Below are 20953 nucleotides of genomic sequence, written 5' to 3'. Positions count from 1 at the left end.
AATACATAACTAAACTTTCTTGTTCCTTTTCCTTTATGTTCTTTATGTTATCTTGGAAAGAGCTGTAGGAAGTCCACGCAATTCCAAAGAGACAGATGACTCCATTCTGTAACATGTCTAAATGACTACTGTCTATAGTCTTTTCACAAAACCACACATACAGTCCTCACATTTGGCAGCTCAGACAGAGATATAACACTGAATTCACAAATATTAACTTTTTATTAAAATCTTTTATGAAAACCTTCTTACACTATCTTGATGCTTCTTTAGTTTGGAAATTTGTTCTCCTTTAATTTCCATTTTCTTCACTAAATGCTCTAGTTCACTTTCTATGTCTTCACAGACTGAATGGCTTTGAGTTTCCTTCATTTGATTTAGTAGTTCTTGATGCTCCCTATGACAGAAAAGCAAATATCAAACACTGTTATAGTGTATGGTATATGTTTTTGCCATATTTTTCAATCATAAATTTTAGAGTTAAATACTAATCTTCAAAGAGCGTCTCCTTCTTTAGGGTTGTCTAATATAAGGTTCCGACTTGATGGTAATGTGTTTTTTTTGGTTTGGTATTAAATCTATAGGGTAGTGGTGGCACAGTGGTAGAATCCTTGCCTTCTATGTGGGAGACCCAGGTTCTATTCCCAGGCAATGCACCTCATGCACAGCCTTCACCCATCTGTCAGTGCAGGCTTACATGCTGCTATGTAATGCTGAACAGGTTTCAGTGGCATTTCCAGACTAAGATGGTCTAGGAAGAAAGGCTTGGTGATCTATTTTCAAAAATCAGTCAATGAAAACTCTGTGGATCCAGCAGTATGATTCACAACCAATCATGCGGATAGTGCAAGGACCAGGCAGCGTTTTGTTCCGTTGTGCATGAGTTCACAACGAGTTTGGAGTCAAGTAAATGGCAGCTACCAACAACAACAATTAAATCTATGGTAAATATAACCAGAGTCTTGTGATCTGAAGGTCGTATGTCTTTAGAAATATCTTAAGACTTTATGGTTGTTGTTAGTTGCTGCCCAGTTGAGTCTGAGTCATGGCAATCCCATGTACACAGAGTAGAACTGCTGTGACCTTTGAGAATCAGATCTCCAGGCCTGTCTTCTGAGGTGCGTGTGGGCAGGTTTGAACTGCCAGCCTTTCAGCTAGCAGTTGAGCACTAAATCGTGTGCACCAGCCGGACGTAGGCCCTTAAACCATCTTAAAAAACATGTGAATTCTTCATGTCCCTAGCTAAATGTTCTCATACTTTTAGCTAGAGGCATTAGAAGGCTCTTTAATTCCAATTCTGGAATTTTTGATGTAGGGAGAGAGGGGACCTTTGGAAAAATTCCAACTGCAGATATATTTGCCTAAGAAATTCCTGGGTTTGATGTTAGTCTATTCAAAGAAGTACTGTCCATAAAAAAAAAAGTACTGTCAATAAAACTAGTTATATCTTCTACAGTGGTCCTAGTTTGACTAGCTGGCAAGCCAATCGCGTATGTTCTAGAATTGAGTACATATTAAAATTGGGGGCATGAAATATGTATCCCATACAGTATCTTGCTTACTATGAATGTTTCAAAATTTGTCATGCAGACTAGCTGGAGTTTAAACTGTGGAAATGCATTCCTACTTGTGTAATCAAATCATTCATTTAGCTAAAATATATATATATATATATATATATATATATATATATATAAAGGGTAATCTTTCTTATAGAAGCTTTTGTGATTATAATCTAAAATCACCAGACCACATTTGTGAGAATGACAATAATAGGTATCTATTTTTATCAGTCCAGAGCTTCGGAAGACAGAAACCCCTCGGACTAGAAAAGTAATAATCCCATACAATTGAAAATTTAAATAGTAATAATAAACGGAATGAATAATCAGTGACAACAAATTTGCAGATCCAGATAAAATAAGTACGAATGGCCAAATAAGGCCTTTAAGAATTTATGAGTGGAGAAAAACGATCTCTAAAATCATTTTGCTTTTCCTTGATAAAGAATAAAAATACTTACATATTCATTTGGTCCAGCTCATCTTGCATTGCCATCAAAAGTTCAGACAAATTATCACAAACGGAGACAGAGTTTTCTGGATGAGGAGGTGCAGCTTTACATTGGAGAATTCTACTAGGCTTGTGAAAATATCGAGGCTCAGAAGCTTTAGAATGCTTCTGAAGGGTTTGCAGGCCACAATCTTGTACCATCTGCAGGAGGTTTTGCACACTTGCATTTACAGAATGGCTTGCCCTGACGAACTTAAGGGGAAAAGAAATAGCTGAGAACTTCAAATGACTGACAGTATTTAAATACTACTTAAAATAAAAAAGCAGAAGTTTTTTTTGAATAATTATCTTCATTTTTTTTGCCCCTACCTTCCCAGGCACAAAAGATGGTGCTCCAAACTTTGAATAACTTTCCTGAGGTAGTCCTCTCTTTAAACATTTAGTTTTCTAAAGAGTATAAGGGAAAAAGTAAAAAAAGAAATAAAAAAAAAAAATCTCTGAAAACTCAACAGTAAAAAACCAAACAATCCAATTAGAAAGTAGGCAAAAGACATGGACAGGTATTTCAGTGATAAGGACATACAGATGGCAAATAAACACATGAAAAGAAATTCAACATCATTAGTCATTAAGGACATGGAAGTTAAAACCCAATCACTATGTTTTTATGAGAATGGCCAAAATATAGTGACAACACCAGATGCTGGCAAAGATGCAGAGAAACTGGATCACTCATCCATTGTCGGCTGGAATGTAATGGTACAGCCACTCTGGAAAATAGTTTGGCAGTTTCTTATTGAAACTAAACATCTAATTAAGCATACGGCCGAGCAATTGCACTCTTGGGCATTCATCGCAGAGAAATGAAACCCTATGTTCACACAAAAACTTGTGTACAAATGTTCACAGCAGCTTTATTTTTAACAGCCTCAAATTGGAATTAACCTAAATGTCCTTCAGCAGGTGAACAGCTAAACATACTTTGGTATACTCATACTATGAAATACTGTGCAACAACAAAAACATACTGATACATGCAACAGCTTGGATGGATCTCCAAGGAACTAGGTGAGTAAAAAACAGCCAGTTCCAAAAGGTTACATACTAAAAAAAAAAAAAAAAAAGGTTACATACTATATGATTTCATTTTGAAATAACAAAATTACGGGTGGTGCAAATGGTTAAGTGCTTAGCTGCTAGCTGAAAGGCTGGTGGTTCAAACCCACACAGAGGTGTCTTAGAAGACAAGCCTGGCAATCTGCTTCCACTAGGTCACAGCCTTGAAAACCCTATACAGCACAGTTCTACTCTGACACACATTGGGTTGCCATGAGTTGGAACTGACTCGACAGCATTCGACAACAACAAAAAAAGCCAGTCCCAAAAAGTTATATGCTATATATGGTTCCATTTACATAACATTGTAAATAACAAAATTATTGAAGTGGAAAAAGATTACAAGTTGCCAGGGGTTAGGGACTGGGGATGTGTGGTTATAATGAAGTAGCACGAGGGTGGCTTGTAGTGGTGGAACAGTTTTATATCTTGACTGTGGTGATGATTACATGAACTTAAACAGCAATTAAAAAAAAAAATCTAGAGAATGATAAAGACAAATTCAAAATTGTGGACACCCCTGGGGGGGAAGGGATACAATTTAGGAGGGGCATATCCGGGCCTTCAACAGTGTTGGTAATGTTCTATTTCTTAAGCACGGTAGTGAATACACCACTGCTAATTTTATTTTTTTTTTCTGAAAGCAGGCTTTTTTTGTTATATATACTCTTTGATAAAAAATTTTTTTAAAAAATTGCTAACTACATTCTTAAACTCAAAGAATAATTTAAATTATTTTGCTAATCATTTTGACTAGAGAAATTGAACCATTTTTATTGAAAGGGTTAAACATCCCAATTTGTCCATGACTGAGAGAGTTCCTGGGATACAGGACTTTCAGTGCTAAAACCAGGAAAGTCTCAGAGAAACCAGGATGAGCTGGTCACCCCAGTTAACACTTCAGCAAGAGAATAATCCACGAATTGACAATATTCCATAATGAAAACAAAATATTCTCAGTTCTAAATGGAAATTTAGATGGCTTAACTGTTATATAATCACTAGATATTTTAAAAAGAGAACTAAAGAAATAAAACGGCTTAGAGGTAGATAAATCATAAAAGTTTGTGACCCCCCCCCCAAAATCAAACCCACTGCTGTTGAGTCCAATTCCAACTCATAGCAACCCTACAGGAAAAAGCAGAACTGCCCCATAGAGTTTCCAAGGAGCGCCTGGCAGATTCAAACTGCCGACCTTTTGGTTAGGAGCCACAGCTCTTAACCATTACGTCACTAGGGTTTCTAAAAGTTTGTGAGTCAGTTCTTACTCTCTCAGAGTTACTTGGTGGCCTTGGACATTCTATGCCTCAGAAATAGGAATTTCAAGTAATAGAAAACAATGATCTGGTCTAATGCTATTTCAAGTACTTATAATTAAGAGCAAAAAAGAAATTTAAGTTAATCTTTTAGTCACTGAGCTGAATGAGGTCTCTAATTACTGCCTAACCTTTTAAGAAAATAATGAAAGCATTATTAGGAAAGGCTTCCATCATCTTCTTACAATATTCGCATAGTCTCTAGATTCTTTACTTCCAAACTCACCTTTTCATGCTACTGTCAGTTACCATCTAGAAGTATAGCTCTAATCACGTCCCAACTCTTCTCAAAAACTTTGAATAGTATGCAACTGTGTACAGAATAAAAGTTCAGATTCTTAACATGGCTTTGGACGTTGGCCATAATCTTCCTCCAAGCTATATTTTCACTTTTAACTATGCCTCATTTTGGAGTCCTTGGGTGATGCAAATGGTTAAGAGCATGGTTACTAACTGAATGGTTGTTGATTACAATCCACCCAGAGGCACCTCAGAAGAAAAGTGTGGTCATCTACTTCTGAAAAATCAGCCACTGAAAACCCTGCAGAGAACAGTTCTCCATGAGTTGGAATTGACAGGACGGCAACTTATTATTATTATTATTTTTAATGCCCCATCTCATCCCCAATACTGAAATATGACCTATCGGTTCCTGGAAAAACAAATTGTTTCCTCAAGCTATAATGCACTTCTCCTCCTCATCTCTGTCTCTCAATACTTATTAATCCTCTGAGCTGCCTTGCATGACCCCTCACATATTCCTTCATCTGCATAGCACACAACACTTTGCTTATGCTTGTATTAAGCTTTTATTATACTGTGTATTATATTTGTATATTTATTTGCATCTCTATAAATGTCTGTTGTATTTACCTCTTTATCATCTACAGGTACTACGTATGCAAATCAAAAAGTAACGAGTTAAGTGAACCACCTCCAGGATATGGAGAAAATAGTCTCAGGGGGATGAGTAGGAGTCTCATAGGGGCCTCGTAAAAGCTGATACTACCTTCAGCAACATTAGTGTTCCTTCCATCTTCAAAGGGAGACATTATTATCTGTAGAACCTATGAACTTCGGGTTTGAACTAGGTTTTTGCAGTTTTTTGTTGTTAAGGTGAAATTCACATATGTAAAATTAACCATTTTAAAGTGAAGAACTCAGTGGTGTTTACCATTCAAAATGTTGTGTAATGACCATCTCCATCTCGTTCCAAAACATTTTTATCATTCCAAAAAGGAAACCTCTTACGCATTAAGCAGTTGCCCCTAATCTTCCCTCTCCCAGGCCCTGGCAACTACCAATCTGTGTTCTATCTCCATGGATTTAACCTATTGTGAATATTTCATATAAATGGAATTATACAATATGTGACCTTTTGTCTCTGGCTTCTTTCACTTAGCGTTAATGTTACTGAGATTCATTCAGTTTGTAGCATGTATCAGTTCTTCATTCTTTTTTAAGGCTGAATAATATTCCATTGTATGTATATACCACAATTTGTTTATCCAGTCATCCATTGATGGAAATTTGGGTTGTTTCCACTTTTTGGCTATTGTGAACAGCGCAGTTATGAACATGTGTGTACATGTATCTGTTTGTGTACCACTTCTCAATTCTTCTGAGTATATACATAGGAGTAGAATTGCTGGGTCAAGTGGTAACACTCTGTTTAACTTTTGGAGCGAACTAAGTACTTTTGTAAACTGATTTTAGTTAATGATTCTTTCTCTTCTTTTCCAGGAGCTCCCTTTCCTTTCCTTCATTTGTTTTCTCTTACTTCTCTCCCTGTATCTTCACTATTTTTTATAATGAATAGGTAAATCGTTTAAAAATAATTCCCATTAACTCACCAGACAAAGGATGCCATAAAGCCTAGATATAAAAATAGGTCAATATTTTTTCCATTTGCAAGCTATTTACACTGGTTGTAAATAGCTTGCGTAAACAAGAAACAAAGCAAATATTTAAGGGAGGAATTAAGCAAAAAACAATATAAAGTTGTACTGGGAAAATGGTTTTATTACTGTAGCTTGCAAATTCTTTAAAAGAAAAACAATTATGAAAAATGATGCCAGAGTATTGAACAGTAATTCTTATTTATGCAACAGAAGAGTAGCCAAAGTTTAAGTATAATGGTCTCTCCATTATAGTGCCCACAGGTGGGCCTATGGCAGTGCCCAGAATTCTCAAACAGCATCCCTGGCTCCCACAGTGAATGGCACACAGAAACACTCACTCATGCATATGAAGTAAATGGTAATAGTGGTCATCAAAAGTATAATTTCAGAGTCATATGATTAAAAGAGATTAAAATTTTTCATCTTGGCATTATATATAACTAAGAAGGTTTAATGCAATATATCCAAAACATCAAGTCATCTAAACAAAATAGTGATCAATCTATAAAGTACTAACTCACCGATTTATTCCTATTTTAGGCAATCCTACAGATATGAGCATAGAAAGAACAAATGATTATAAATTTCCTATAGGAATGATTTTACAGACCTCTAATTTAATATTATACCCTTGCTTTTTTTTATTATGCACCTATTATATAAAATTGTTCTTTCAGTCGGCATCTATATTGCATTGTTTAGTTAGTGCGTCTTTTACAAGTATCACAAAATAAATTTCTCTAAGAGTTTAATACTAGGAAAAAGCTTGTCTTTCTAGAAAAACTAGAATGCTTCCTGTTACTTCACTAAGACAGCTATGAAGCCCATTATATATGCTCCTTTCTCCTTTGGTTGTCAAACTCATTGCTAAGTTTTACGTTCAACTGTTACTTTCTTTAACCTAGGTTTTATTGAATTCTCTGTTCTTATATATAAAACAATCATCACTTGGCTCATGCTTTTATTCCCATTTGGTGGTACTGTATGTCTTTTATTATAAATCTCTTCAAGTCCTTCTTAGAAACAGGTAGGTATAAACATTAAAGAGGTAAATAAATAAGTCAAATAAGGATAGAATGTTGCTTGAAAAAAAGTTTTATACGCATACCTTTGAAGATTTTTTCTTTCCCTTAGAGTGTTTTGAATTTGAAACTGAAGACATTAAAATTCTATTGATTTCAAGTCCAGTTTGAAGCTATAATGATAAAGAAAAAACTTATAAAATTGATTTGTAACAAGCTTCTCAAAAACATAAAAATGCAAAATCAGGTTATGAATTATAAGTATAAAAATTTTTCTGAGGAAGAAAAGAAAACCATTTTCTTTTTTTGTGAAAGTCATTAGTCTCTTCGTAATTACAACCATTTTGTATTTATGAGAATACATTATTTAATACATCTATGAATCAAACTGAAAACAATCTGTCCCAGGAGTTCTTTCAATTGAGAATATATACATTTGTCAGAATCTCAAGAGACAAAAAAAAAAACAAAACAACTCTTGGTAATGCATCCAAGTATATTAATATACTGGCCAAATGATTGAGAGTTTCATTATTATAGCAAAAAGAGACAAAACTAACATTCTGGGAAGCAGAAATTAGAGTCTAGAATACAGATTTCAGTTATTGAAAAGTATAATAAGGCATATGTGGCTTACTGAGATAGATTATGTACTACTCCATTTACCTCAGAAGCTTTGTCCTGGAATAGCTTACGCTGATGTTCTTCTTCCTTAAGTTTTTCCTCTAAATGTTTAATCTTGTCCTGCAAGACAATAAAAAACTAGGATTGTTATATAAAACCTAGAGCCAAATATCCTTTGTTCCTTTTCCAAATAGAGTCCTAATGCATGCTGATTCTTAAGAGTTTGGCAAGTTAAAGCAGAGTGTAAGAAAAAGGTATTATAAAAGATGCCAAGATTTTTCTTGGCTTTCTTCCTAGGCTTCTTTACCTGCTATTACAGATGAGAACAAAGGGAAAGTTAAGAATGTAATAGACTCATGGGCTTTATTAAGTTCCAGCAACAAAGTCATATGATGAAACTTTTAGGGATATTAAAGAAAACATCTTAGAAATATAAGATAGGGTCCTTGTTACTTAAAGAGTTTATACACTGTACTTGGGGAAACAGAAGTAACATACATGAACAATAAAACAACAAAGCAATGTTTATAATCTGATTCAGACCATGTATACACTACGTTGTTGTTGTTGTTGTTGTTAGGTGCTGTTGAGTTGGTTCCGACTCCTAGCGACCCTATGCACAACAGAACGAAACACTGCCCGGTACTGAGCCATCCTTACAATCATTGTTATGCTTGAGCTCATTGTTGCAGCCACTGTGTCAATCCACCTCGTTGAGGGTCTTCCTCTTTTCCACTGACCTTGTACTCTGCCAAGCATGATGTCCTTCTCCAGGGACTGATCCCTCCTGACAACATGTCCAAAGTATGTAAGACGCAGTTTTGCCATCCTTGCTCCTAAGGAGCATTCTGGTTCTACTTCTTCTAAGACAGATTGGTTTGTTCTTTTGGCAGTCTGTGATATGTTCAATATTCTTCGCTAACACCACAATTCAAAGGTATCAATCCTTCTTCGGTCTTCCTTATTCATTGTCCAGCTTTCACATGCATATGATGCGGCTGAAAATAACATGGCTTGGGTCAGGCGCACCTAAGTCTTCAAGGTGACATCTTTGCTCTTCAATGCTTTAAAGAGGTCCTTTGCAGCAGATTTACCCAGTGCAATGTGTGTTTTGATTTCCTGACTGCTGCTTCCATTGCTGTTCATTGTGGATCCAAGTAAAATGAAATCTTTGACAACTTCAATCTTTTCTCCGTTTATCATGATGTTGCTCACTGGTCCAGTTGGGAGGGTTTTTGTTTTCTTTATGATGAGGTGCAATCCATACTGAAGGCTGTGGTCTTTGATCTTCATTAGTAAGTGCTTCAAGTCCTCTTCCCTTTCAGCAAGCAAGGTTGTGTCATCTGCATAACACAGGTTGTTAATAAGTCTTCCTCCAATCCCGATGCCCTGTTCTTCTTCATATAGTCCAGTTTCTCGTATTATTTGCTCAGCGTACAGATTGAGTAGGTATGGTGAAAGAATACAACCCTGACGCACACCTTTCCTGACTTTAAACCAATCAGTATCTCCTTGTTCTTTCCGAACAGCTGCCTCTTGATCTATGTAAAGGTTCCTCATGAGCACAATTAAGTGTTCTGGAATTCCCATTCTTCACAATGTCATCCATAATTTGTTATGATCCACACAGTCGAATGTCTTTGCATAGCCAATAAAACACAGGTAAACATCCTTCTGGTATTCTCTGCTTTTAGCCAGAATCCATCTGACATCAGCAATGATATCCCCAGTTCCATGTCCTCTTCTGAAACCAGGCTGAATTTCTGGCAGTTCCCTGTCAATATACTGCTGCAGCCGTTTTTGAATGATCTTCAGCAAAATATCCACATGCCTATAAGGAAGACCAGTTAATACGACTATTATTCAAATTTACGCACCAACCACTAGGGCCAAAGATGAAGAAATTGAAGATTTTTATCAGCTGCTGCAGTCTGAAATTGATCGAACGTGCAATCAAGATGCATTGATAATTACTGGCGATTGGAATGCAAAAGTTGGAAACAAAAAAGAAGGATCAGTAGTTGGAAAACACGGCCTTGGTGACAGAAACAATGCTGGAGATGGAATGACAGAATTTTGCAAGACCAACAACTTCTTCATTACAAATACTTTCTTTCACCAACATAAACGGTGACTATACACATGGACCTCGCCAGATGGAACACACAGAAATCAAATCGACTACATTTGTGGAAAGAGACAGTGGAAAAGCTCAATATTATCAGTCAGAACAAGGCCAGGGGCCAACTGTGGGACAGACCATCAATTGCTCATATGGAAGTTCAAGCTGAAACTGAAGAAAATCAGAGCAAGTCCACGAGAGCCAAAATATGACCTTAGTACATCAGGTGTATACACTATATATAGCCTTAAACATATAAGTATTACATCTTCTACCTGCGGTGTGGCTAAGAATAGGACAGTACTAGTTCAAAGCGAGAGCTTCCCGAGTGTTGAAGAACTCAAGGAAGGCTTCACAGAGGAAACAGGACTTGAAGAAAGTTCTATGAAATGGATAAGCTTGTGGGGGGGAGGGAAAGGAGGGAATTTGGAGGGGATCAAGGATAGTCTTAATTTATCTGCAAATGGTGAAAAGCAATCTTTTTTCCATAGCTTTTTAAGTAAATTATCCAACAAATGAAAATATTCTGCCATCTTAGAAATCAAAACTACAATATCACATTCAAAGGCAAGCTAATTCATGCCGGTATGGAACACATTAGCTTTCCATCTTGATAGACAGGGATTCACATCTGAATTACTATAAACGAAGCTTTATAAATCTAATAAAACTTACTGTATATTCACATACAATGCCAATTGTGCTTAACACCAAAGATTTATTCCTGGAACTACCATTTCAAAGAAACAAGTGGAGGCTTACCTCGGCAGTTTTCTGAGTTGTTGTAAGTCTAAAACATTCTTTTTCTAAGACATCAAGCTTTTCAAGTTTTGCATGTAGCTTCATATGATCTTGCTCTTTTTCCCTTTGAAGCTGGGCCTGGGAAGGGTAAAAAACAAAATCTGAATTTGGCAAGTGATGCCAATGGCTCAAGAATAATACAATTTCTGAGAATCCCAAGCACAGTATAAATCTGTCATAAGAAACATGTACATACTTTAGGTGCTTACAAGCAAAGAACAAAAAAAAAACGAGTACTTTTAAGGAGGAAACAATGTGCAAAAATAAAAAAAGATGTGCTAAATTATCATCAATGGCACATCTGTGGTTCTTTCTAAAACATTTTTACTAACAGCAAACATCATCAGCAAAACCTGCTTTAAATAAACGGTCATTCACCACATAATCAAAACTACTCACAGAAAATCAGCTATGAGAGGAATAAAGGATAAAAACAAAGATGGAGAAAAAGAAAGCAATATGTAGAAACCACATAATGAGGGCAGGATTTCCCTTCTCATCGTATCAGCTTTGGAATTTCAGGGTCCCTTTGTAGCTCTTAGAGATAATGAGTTACCCAACAGTCCTCCATCCACTTGAGGAAGCTCCCCTCCTGTTAAAATTTATGTTTTTGAATAGGTGATACATGCACATGTATAAAAATAAAGTACAAAAAATATAGTACGACAAGGCAGTGTCTCTCTCCCTCTCCTGACCTATAACCACCTAGTTGCCCTCCACAGAAACGACCACTATCAATAGCATCTTCTATGTTGTTCCAGAGATATTCTATGCATTTACACATATATTTACATTTATCTTCAGTTTTCGATCCATCTACAAATGGTAGCATATCTTACATGTTGCTGCTTGCATCTTACTTTCTTTTACTTAACAATATGTATTGGAGACCATTCAATAGATCAGCCTCACCCTTTATAAAATATTTTTATATATGCAAAATTATATAAATTATGAAGCATAATGTTAAAAAGTATATCTACAAATAACTGCTCAACTTAAAAACTGTCACAGTAACAGTACCATTTAATTTACCATGTGCTACTCCCTAATTGAAGGCCCATTTCCTCCTTCTCAGAGATAACCATGGTCATAAATTTGTATTAATTGTGCACTTGCTTTTCTTTATAATTTTAACTAACATGTACCCAAAAAAAACAAAACCTAACCTGTTGCTGTCGAATCAATTCTGACTCACTGTGACACTACAGAGCAGAGTAGAACTGTCCCATAGAGCTTCCAAGGAGCAGCTGGTGGATTTGAACTGCTGACCTTCTGGTTAGCAGCTAAACACTTAACCACTGCGCGACCAGGGCTCCAGCTAACATGTATGGATCCCTAAATTTAGGTATTGTTTATTATATATGGTTTTTTTGGGCTTGTTCTGACTCAGCATTATGTTTCAAAAATTAATCCATATTGTTGTGTGTAGCTGTAGCTCATTCATTTTCACTGCTATATAACAGTCCATTATGTGAATATCCTGTAATGGGCATCTGGACTGATTCCAGTATTCTCCCACTAGGAACAGCACCGTGAACGTTTCTGTACATGTCTCCCAACGTACATTCACAAGAATCTCAGTGGGTGACAAAATCAATTTACTGGGTCAAGATCAGCATTAAAAGACTGACTGAAAAATATATCATTTCATTAAATATATTGGTTAATATTGTTTCATTAAACATTTGTTTCAGTTATAATACAGATATATATGCATATTTATATACTGCTTTATAATAGTATTTACTATTGTGATTTTCTATCAAAAAAGACTCAGACTTCTGACCCTGGTGGAGTAACTGGTACCAGATCAGTCTTTTCCTCATTAACCTACTATAAATTGGATAAAATATATGAAGCAACTTTTTTAGATGCTGGACAACAGACAGCATAGGATTGTGATCCTTAAGATAAAGAGAACACATAAGGTAAGCCTCAGGACTGCCCCAGCTTTCTGCCTGGGTACACTTGCTGGACTGCCATACAGGGAGGGTGAGCCCAAACAGAGCATGGTGGCCAGGCTGAGCAGAAGAGGCAGAAATCAGAGCTCATGGCTGTTAAGGTGGCTGAATTTGCAGGCAAAGTATAGGACAGGAGGAAGCTGTATAAAGAAGAAGCTCCAGAAGTATACGTAGGGGTCCTATTAAGCTCCATGTGTGGAGAATAAGAAACTGTGAGGCCTGGGAGAAACGAGCTACTACAGAGCTGAATGATAGAGGTCACACAGTGCTGGGAGCAAAGTTCCAACTTGCCAGATTTGTGAGACCTCACTGAATATTCTAGGTATTCAATTGAGACCCCTCACCCTCCAAGAAAGGCTATACTTTATGAATCACTCTAGTCTTAAAGACTTCTCTAGACTTGCCCTAACAAAGCTTAAAAATAAGCTTTGACAGCATCAAGCTGATCTGCCAGTAATTTAACTGCCTGCCAGAACAAAAGCCAACACTCCTTAAGATAACAAGATTAAGACTCAACAGTGTCCAACATATAACATACAATGACTGAAAATACAAAAAGCTAGAAAAATTTAATTCACAACTAAAAAATGTCAATAGAAACAGAGCTAGATATGACTGAGATGTTGAAATTAGCAGGCAAGACTGTTAAAATTGTTGTTATAAATATAATCAAGGATAGAAAGAGAAAGATGGTCATAATGAGTACATAGATGGGGACTGTCAATAGAGAAATGGAAACTATAAAAGAGAACCAAATGGAAATTCTAGAACTAAAAAATACATCTGAAACAAAAAATTTACTGGATAGGCTTAATGACCGATTAGACACTTCACAAGAAAAAGTCAGTAAACATGAAGACAGCGCAAGAGAAATTATCCAAACTGAAGCATAGAGAAAAAAAAAGGCTAAAAAACAATAAGCTGAGTCTAGATGACCTGTGTTCTAAGATATGTTCAATTTAAAGGTCCAGAGGAAAGGGAGGTTGAAAAGAATAATTATTTGAAGAAATAACAGCTAAAAATGTTCCAAATTTGACAAAAAGTATTAACCAACAGATCCAACAATCTCAATAAACCTAAGCAGAATAAATAACAAAAACCACACTTAGGCATAATCAATTATCAAAATTTTTGAAAACCAGTGATGAAGGGAAAATCTTAAAAACAGGCTGAGGAATGATGACACATTACATGTACAGGAATGAAAATAAGAATTCTCATTAGAAACTATGAAAGCCAGGAAACACATAACAACCTCTTCAATGCGCTGAAAGGGGAAAAGAGAAAAAAAAAAAAAAAAGGCTGCCAACGAGAATTCTATATCCAGCAAAAATATCCTCCAAAAATGATGACAAGGTAAAGATTTTTCCAACTATAAAAGAGAATTCTCTTAACATACTTGCACTATAAGAAATTATAAAGTACTTCAGGCTGAAGGAAAATGATACCACATGGAAAACTGAATCTATACAAAGAAATGAAAAGCACTTGAAATTAGTAAAAATGTGTATATATATATGCACACACACATATATATATTTCTTGATTCTTAATTTTCTTTAAAGGAAAAGTGACTAAAGCAAAATAATAAAAATATATCGTGAGGTTTATAATTATGGGGGGTTCAAATGGCCAACCTTTCGGTTAGTTATGCAGCTTTGTATCCTATTTGAGGTTATAACTGGCAATCTTTCAGTGTCATTAAATAGCCTTCAAAAACGTATTAAACTATATTATCATTCCATACAGAAAATACATTCACCTGTTGTTCTAGGATTATATTCTTCTCTCGTTCTGCATTGAGAACCATTCTCTTTGTATACTCTAGCTGCTTCTCTAGAAGAGTACAGCGAGACTGGGCTGAACTTAACTGTATACTTATATCTATGAAAAAAACAAAATAATGAGGTTAATTAGTTGACTGGCACATAGATTAAAAAAATTAGAGAGCTGGATATCATAATAAATACATTACGTAAACTCGATCAAGATCTAATAGTTCAAAGCTTCTTTAGTCCTAAGTATTGACTCTCCCTGAGTTATGAAAAATATATTTTGTGAGTGTTTCATTGATTATAAATAACTGAATTAACATTGGGAAACGCTGGTGGCTTAGTGGTTGAGAGCTACAGCTGCTAACCAAAAGGTTGGCAGTTAAGAGTCCACCAGATGCTCCTTGGAAACCATATGGGGCAGTTCTACTCTGTCCTATAGGGTCACCCTGAGTCGGAATCGACTCAACAGCAATGGGTTTTTTTTTTTTTGGATTAACATTGTCTCCCCATAGAGACTCAGAGAACATATTTCTGAAAGTAAAGGATGGCTTTAGGACTCAGAGGACATACTTCTGAAAGTAAAGGATGATAAATATTCTGGTTATTTCTGGAAAATGACACCACCTGGAAAAACAGAAGACCTAAAGTCTCTTCCCTATCATCACATTTCTACCCTTTCAGGAAACTCAAGTATATGCATTCCACCATTCCTATTTTCCTCTGCTCTTCATTACTTACAGCACAGTCAATTCCTTAAAGAATAAGAAACCCCATTCTAATCCTTTAACTTTTTACTTTCCTCAGTTCTTTCTTCCATTTTTGTCCAATTATCCCAGAAAATTTTTCTTCCCACTTCTTCGTTCTATTTGTAAGTCAAAATACAAACTTCAGTCTTGTTTATGAAGGTGAATGTAGTGTCACAGTAAAAATAAAAAAAAAAGCTCTAAGTTTTGAAGTGAAAATATACACAATAAAGACTTATGTCCTAAATCTCTAAAACTCTTGTGTCCAAATATCTTTCATAATTTCCACAGAAACCTCCACCTACTGTTCCATCTCAAATTTTATGAAATTATTTTTTACTCATTTTTATGTTGTTTCATTACTAGTGTTGTTTTATATTTTCTAAATAAAAATTATTCTAACTGAAAATATAGAGCATTCTAGTTATATTATGGATTAAACTGGGTTTTGTTAGTTATTCTGAAAATATTCCAATTTCTAAATACAACTTGCCTAAGAACTTAATTTTTCTTTTAATCTCAAGAATGTATCAACTGCCCCCATATATCAAAATGTCTGAGAACTAAGGCTTCAAGGTCTGAGTGTATGTAAGAAAGATATCTGAGTAAATCGGTTTGGACTGGGAATATTACTTTCAAACTGTAAACTTTAGTAATGCTTCCATTTCTGGGAACCATTGCGTTTTCTTACCTTTTTTCTGCTTTATCAGTTCCTGGTGTGCCAGATTTCGCTCATTTGTTTCATTTTCCAAGGCCTTTTTATACTGTGCTGCTTCTTTGGACAGTATGTTCAGGTTATCTTCGGCCTGTGTTCTCTCTAGCTCTAAACGATGAATCTTGTCCTGAAGAGTTTTTAGGGCTAAAATAAGAGCTGTTGAAAAACAAAAATTTGCTTGAGGTTTTAAGGTGGAATTTTTAAGCACTGGCAATCACAGTAACATGTAAAAATGAGCAGTGTATTTTTGTTAGTGAGCCAGAAAAATGTACAGATTATGTATATTCCTCATAAAATAAAAAAATAATAAATGACTAAAACTCTAAAGAGGGACAAATTTTCCTAACATATCTTTTAAAAATAATATATCTATGATTGTATTTAGTGATTTTCTAGTGTTGAGAATGCTAATAACTGCAATCTTAATTTAATAAAATAAGTATTTTCAAATCTGAAAAGAAGACTGTAAAGTTTGGGTGTATAAGAATCTGAATACGAATAAAGAAAGTTAAAATATAGTATCTGCTACTTAACATGAAAATTTAGGATTAAAGTTAAAGGTTTTTCTCAATTCTTGATGTATTCAGTTTTAGTCAAATCACAAACACTTATTGCTTCGATGTCCGAGATACGGTGTTAACAGCCAGGATCTATTAGGTAAAACACAGCTTCTTCTATTAGAAAATAACATAATTTAATTGTTTACCTAATGTTAAGCTTGAATGATTGTAAGTAGTAAACGTGTACTACTGCAATTTCTATTCAACTATATTAGTATTTTTGTACTTTAGGTAAGTTCATAGTTATAAAATTTTTAAATATTATTTTATACTATTAAATTATAACTTCAATATTAAACTATGAAAATAGAGGTGAATAGAATACAAATGATTGTTATATGTTAACTTGCAGATAGTTTAAAGCTAATTACAGGCAGTCCCTGGGTTATGAATGAGATCTACTCCTACCCATGTCTTTAAAAGTCAAATTTGTAAGTTGGAGCAGGTGCATATGGTTCTTCCTTAGCCTTACTTTAGCGCAAGAAAAGGCTTAAAGACTTTTCAGTACTTTAAAAGCTGCACATGCAGCAAGTGAAGGTGATTGTGATGAAGAATTCATTGTGAGTAGGGGTTGGTTCAATCATTTCAAAGTGAGGAGCAACTTTACTTAACATTAAAGGGCAAGTACAAGTTGTCTGTAAGTAGAATGTTTGTAACCCCGGGGGACAGCCTGTAAAAAAGATATTTGCTAGAGATTATCATTTGATTTTTACAAATGAGATAAAGCTATGATATTTAGGGCTCTTTATATGGTATCTAAGGAGTTCCTGGGTGGTGCAAATGGTTAATGTGCTTGGCTGCTAACCAAAAGGCTGGCAGTTGGAGTCCATACGGAGGCACCTTGGATGAAAGCCCTGTCAATCTACTTCCAAAAAAATCATCCACTGAAAATCTTATGGAACACAGTTCTATTCTGATGCACATGGGGTTGCCATGAGTTGGATCGACTCAATGGCAACTGGTTTATATGATATCTATAGCTGGTTCTTTGATTTGGGTAATTATTTTTTCTTGTCACTGTTTTACTCCATAAAGCTCATCTATTTACTAATGGCAATGTTTAGTATAGAATATTAAAAAATAACATGATTATCAGCATCTTAGAAAATAATTTATATGGTATCTAATGTATGCCTAGAGTCATGAATATTTTACTAACTCAGTTTTAAGATCTTCCCAAATATACATTCATAAAGTTACTTTTATTTTGTAGTTACTCCGATGTACTGCCTTCTTAAGGGGTTTTCAAGGGTGATTTTAGATATATGTAATTTTTTTTTTTAACTTAAGACCTTTATTAACAGGTGCTTGCAGTTTGTTGACTTTTTTGAAAAAATCAAGTTGTAAACTTTTATTACAAATTAAAAATGAGGTTCTTAAAAATCTCAACTTGACCAGATATGAAACAACGTAAAAACCTTTAAAGGTGTATTGAGAAAAATGAGGCTTTAAAAAAAAAACACTTTGTCATTACCGGAAAGACTTCTTAGGTAAAAATAACGAAAACTCTATGCTGCATAGATAATGCAGATAATTCTAGTTATCTGGTCAACGGGCAAAAAGCAAACAAGGTCTTCAGCTCCAATCCTTTGTTCATTTTTTATTGCTGGAATTTCATATTCATTTCTTCTTGCTGGATGACTAAACCAGATGATGGCAGAGATGGTAAGCCAGCATTTACTCAGCCCCACCCTGCTCAGCCTCTGGAGTGCACGACTTTTCAGCTGGTGGATCTGCTGCTTTTGTCTCCTTCCCATCTTGTGGTTTAGGGTTTTCTGGGCATCTGCGTCGGTACCAACGTTGAGGTAGCCACCGACCTTGGTTCTCATCTTGATTTTTCTTATCCTCTTCTCATTGCTGTCCTCTCTAGGCTGTCTTTGATGAGGAGGGCCCCTGTGAAGTCGTGGTTTATAACCCGGATACATGTTCTGTTTCACTGGCCTACCCTGTTCTCCTGCACCCTGGCTGGAAGTGTCCTCCCTCACTTCTCCCTGCACAGAAGGGCTGGAATATTGCTGCTGACGCTCACAGGGTCTCCGCGGTGCTGTTGGGCCTGGGGTTTGGAGCACTCTCCAATCCTTCATTCTCTTCCCCACTCTCACTATTCAGGTAATTCTGCTGGTAATTGTGTGGAGGATCCCTACAATGTGGATAACATCTATAATGGTTACTGAGGTCTGCTGCATATTTACTGTCTTGCACTGGAACTCCACGAGGGCCTGTAACATTTGCTGCCTTCTCATCATTTTCTCCTTCAACAACATCAGGCTCCACAGTCTCTTTATCTCCTACACTGCTAAGGTACTTTCTGTGGTTATTCTTCTTCATGGCAGTTTGGCGTACAGATACATCTTCCTTGGTGTCATTCCTGTTGGTAAAACATATCCGTTTCTTACATCAAACCATTGTACTGTTTCCAAAATTTTGTTGTGATTATTTTTTGTCGCCTCCGGTACACGCTGCCAATGTGAGGCCACCTGGGCTGTGGCTTCCTGTGCTGCTGCCCGTGGTGCCGTGCCTGGTGTCAGCAGCGCTGAAGGTGGGGCAGGGGCGACTGCTGGCTCTCACCCTTGCTGCTATAATGGTTGTGGTGATGGTGACTGGGGTTGGCTGCCAGCTGCCGCAGCTGTGGCTCCTCCCAGGGTGTGATGGTAACTAGGCCAGCTGCGGCAGTGACGCTGCTCAGGGCTCTCTAGGGTCTGTTCTTTGTTCCCGCTTCCCATCGAACTCAGATATATGTAATTGTGGAATCTAACCCTTGAATGAGACACAACTACACTAAGGTATTAACATTCTAAACATCTAGTTTAAAAAACCCAAAAACCAAACCCACTGCCGAGGAGACGATTCTAGACTCATAGGGACCCTATGGTACAGAGGAGAACTGTCTTGTAGGGTTTTCAAGGCTGTAAATCTTTACAGAAGCAGACTGCCCCATCTTTCTGCCTTGGAGCTGCTGGTGGGTTTTAACTGCCAACACTTTGGTTAGCTGCCAGTGCTTTAACCACTGTGCCACCAAGGCTGCAACATCTAGTTTAAACCAAAAAACCAAACCGGTTGCCTGGGAGTTGATTCCAACTCATAGCGACCCTATAGGACAGAGCAGAGCTGCCTCATAGGGTTTCCAAGGAGCAGGTAGTGGATTGGAACTGCCAGCCTTTCGGTTAGCAACTGAGCTTTTAAACACTGCACCACCAGGGAGGGTTTAAAATCTGACCTTTATTCTTCAAAGAGTAATTCCCTGTTATCTAATGATGTTTTTATAACACATTTATGCTGTATGTCCCGCTGGTTATATTAATTTTTATTTTACAGCTGAAGAAGACAAAATAAAAAACGTTAAGTGTCTTGTCTAAGTTCATAGAAACTTTTGGCAACAGAAACAGAATTAGGAGTTTCATTTAGTCAAATACACAATTATACTATTTTCTACACAAAAATGAAAAGTTTTATATAAAATATTTTGTACCTTCTCCTAATTTTATATAAGATTTTATGTTAGCATTACCTTGGCTATTTGGACTATGAAACACTTCAGGAGGGGTAACTTCTACTTTCACGGGGTGGCAATTCTGAGATGTTTCGTATTGGGTGAATGATGGAACAAATACTCTTTCTGGAGGTTTAAGATAGCTTCCGACTATGCTGTGCGTTAATTCAGAATCCATTACCTGTACAGAACACAGGGATGATATAGCATAGCATCATTCTTTCCTATCTGAGTGACAAAAATATCCAAAAATTAAGGTAAAATTTTAACATAAATGCATAATCATATTATGTGGAGTTGTATCTTTATGAAATTAATCATCACAAATTTAACTGTAATAGGCTCAGCAAAAAAAGAAAGGAAAATGACGATTTGCTATATAAATAGAATGGGCAATTTTGCCTACTCTTCAGTGAACTATGCCTTAGAGTGGGCATGACAGGGATGATGTGAATTTGTTGGTTTCTCAGTTGATCACAGGTTCCACGTACCTACCTCTCATAGTCAGAGAACCTCTCCACAAAGAGAGTGATTATAAGGTTTAAAGAGAAAGTGCATATTCTAAAATACAATACAGCTTTTAAACACAAGCCAACCATATAATCTGATTCTCTAATACTGATTGTTGGACTCCAATGTACTACCTTCCTAAGGGATTTTCAAGGGTAATTTTGGCTATATGCAATTTCTGAATCTAATTCTTGAATAAGATACAACTATAAGGATTTCAAATCTGAAGAATCTAAAAAAACCAAACCAAACCCAGTGCTGTTGAGTCGATTCCAACTCAC

At 36.1% G+C, this 20953-nt stretch overlaps 1 protein-coding gene and 1 pseudogene across 11 annotated transcripts in view; both read right to left on the bottom strand.

Annotated features, from left to right (window-relative positions):
- The window catches only part of CEP57L1 (centrosomal protein 57 like 1), an 80623-nt gene that overhangs the window by 19283 nt on the left and 40387 nt on the right, over positions 1 to 20953 (bottom strand). For all 11 annotated transcript variants that reach the window (XM_049897594.1, XM_049896939.1, XM_049897294.1 and 8 more), the window contains 9 exons: positions 20181 to 20343; positions 16089 to 16268; positions 14642 to 14763; positions 10877 to 10993; positions 8035 to 8112; positions 7455 to 7541; positions 2383 to 2460; positions 2024 to 2265; positions 253 to 397 (listed from right to left, as the gene is read on the bottom strand). In XM_049897594.1, coding sequence (XP_049753551.1) covers positions 253 to 397; positions 2024 to 2265; positions 2383 to 2460; positions 7455 to 7541; positions 8035 to 8112; positions 10877 to 10993; positions 14642 to 14763; positions 16089 to 16268; positions 20181 to 20343 — 1212 coding nt within the window. The remainder of the gene's footprint in view (positions 1 to 252; positions 398 to 2023; positions 2266 to 2382; positions 2461 to 7454; positions 7542 to 8034; positions 8113 to 10876; positions 10994 to 14641; positions 14764 to 16088; positions 16269 to 20180; positions 20344 to 20953) is intronic.
- LOC126057342 (Y-box-binding protein 1-like) lies at positions 18121 to 19364 on the bottom strand (annotated as a pseudogene).

The sequence above is a fragment of the Elephas maximus genome, chromosome 1 (genome assembly GCF_024166365.1).
Source record: "Elephas maximus indicus isolate mEleMax1 chromosome 1, mEleMax1 primary haplotype, whole genome shotgun sequence".
In the NCBI taxonomy this organism is placed as follows: domain Eukaryota; kingdom Metazoa; phylum Chordata; class Mammalia; order Proboscidea; family Elephantidae; genus Elephas; species Elephas maximus.
The sequence above is the reverse complement of the archived record's forward strand: the minus strand, read 5'-3'. Positions and strand labels throughout refer to the sequence as shown.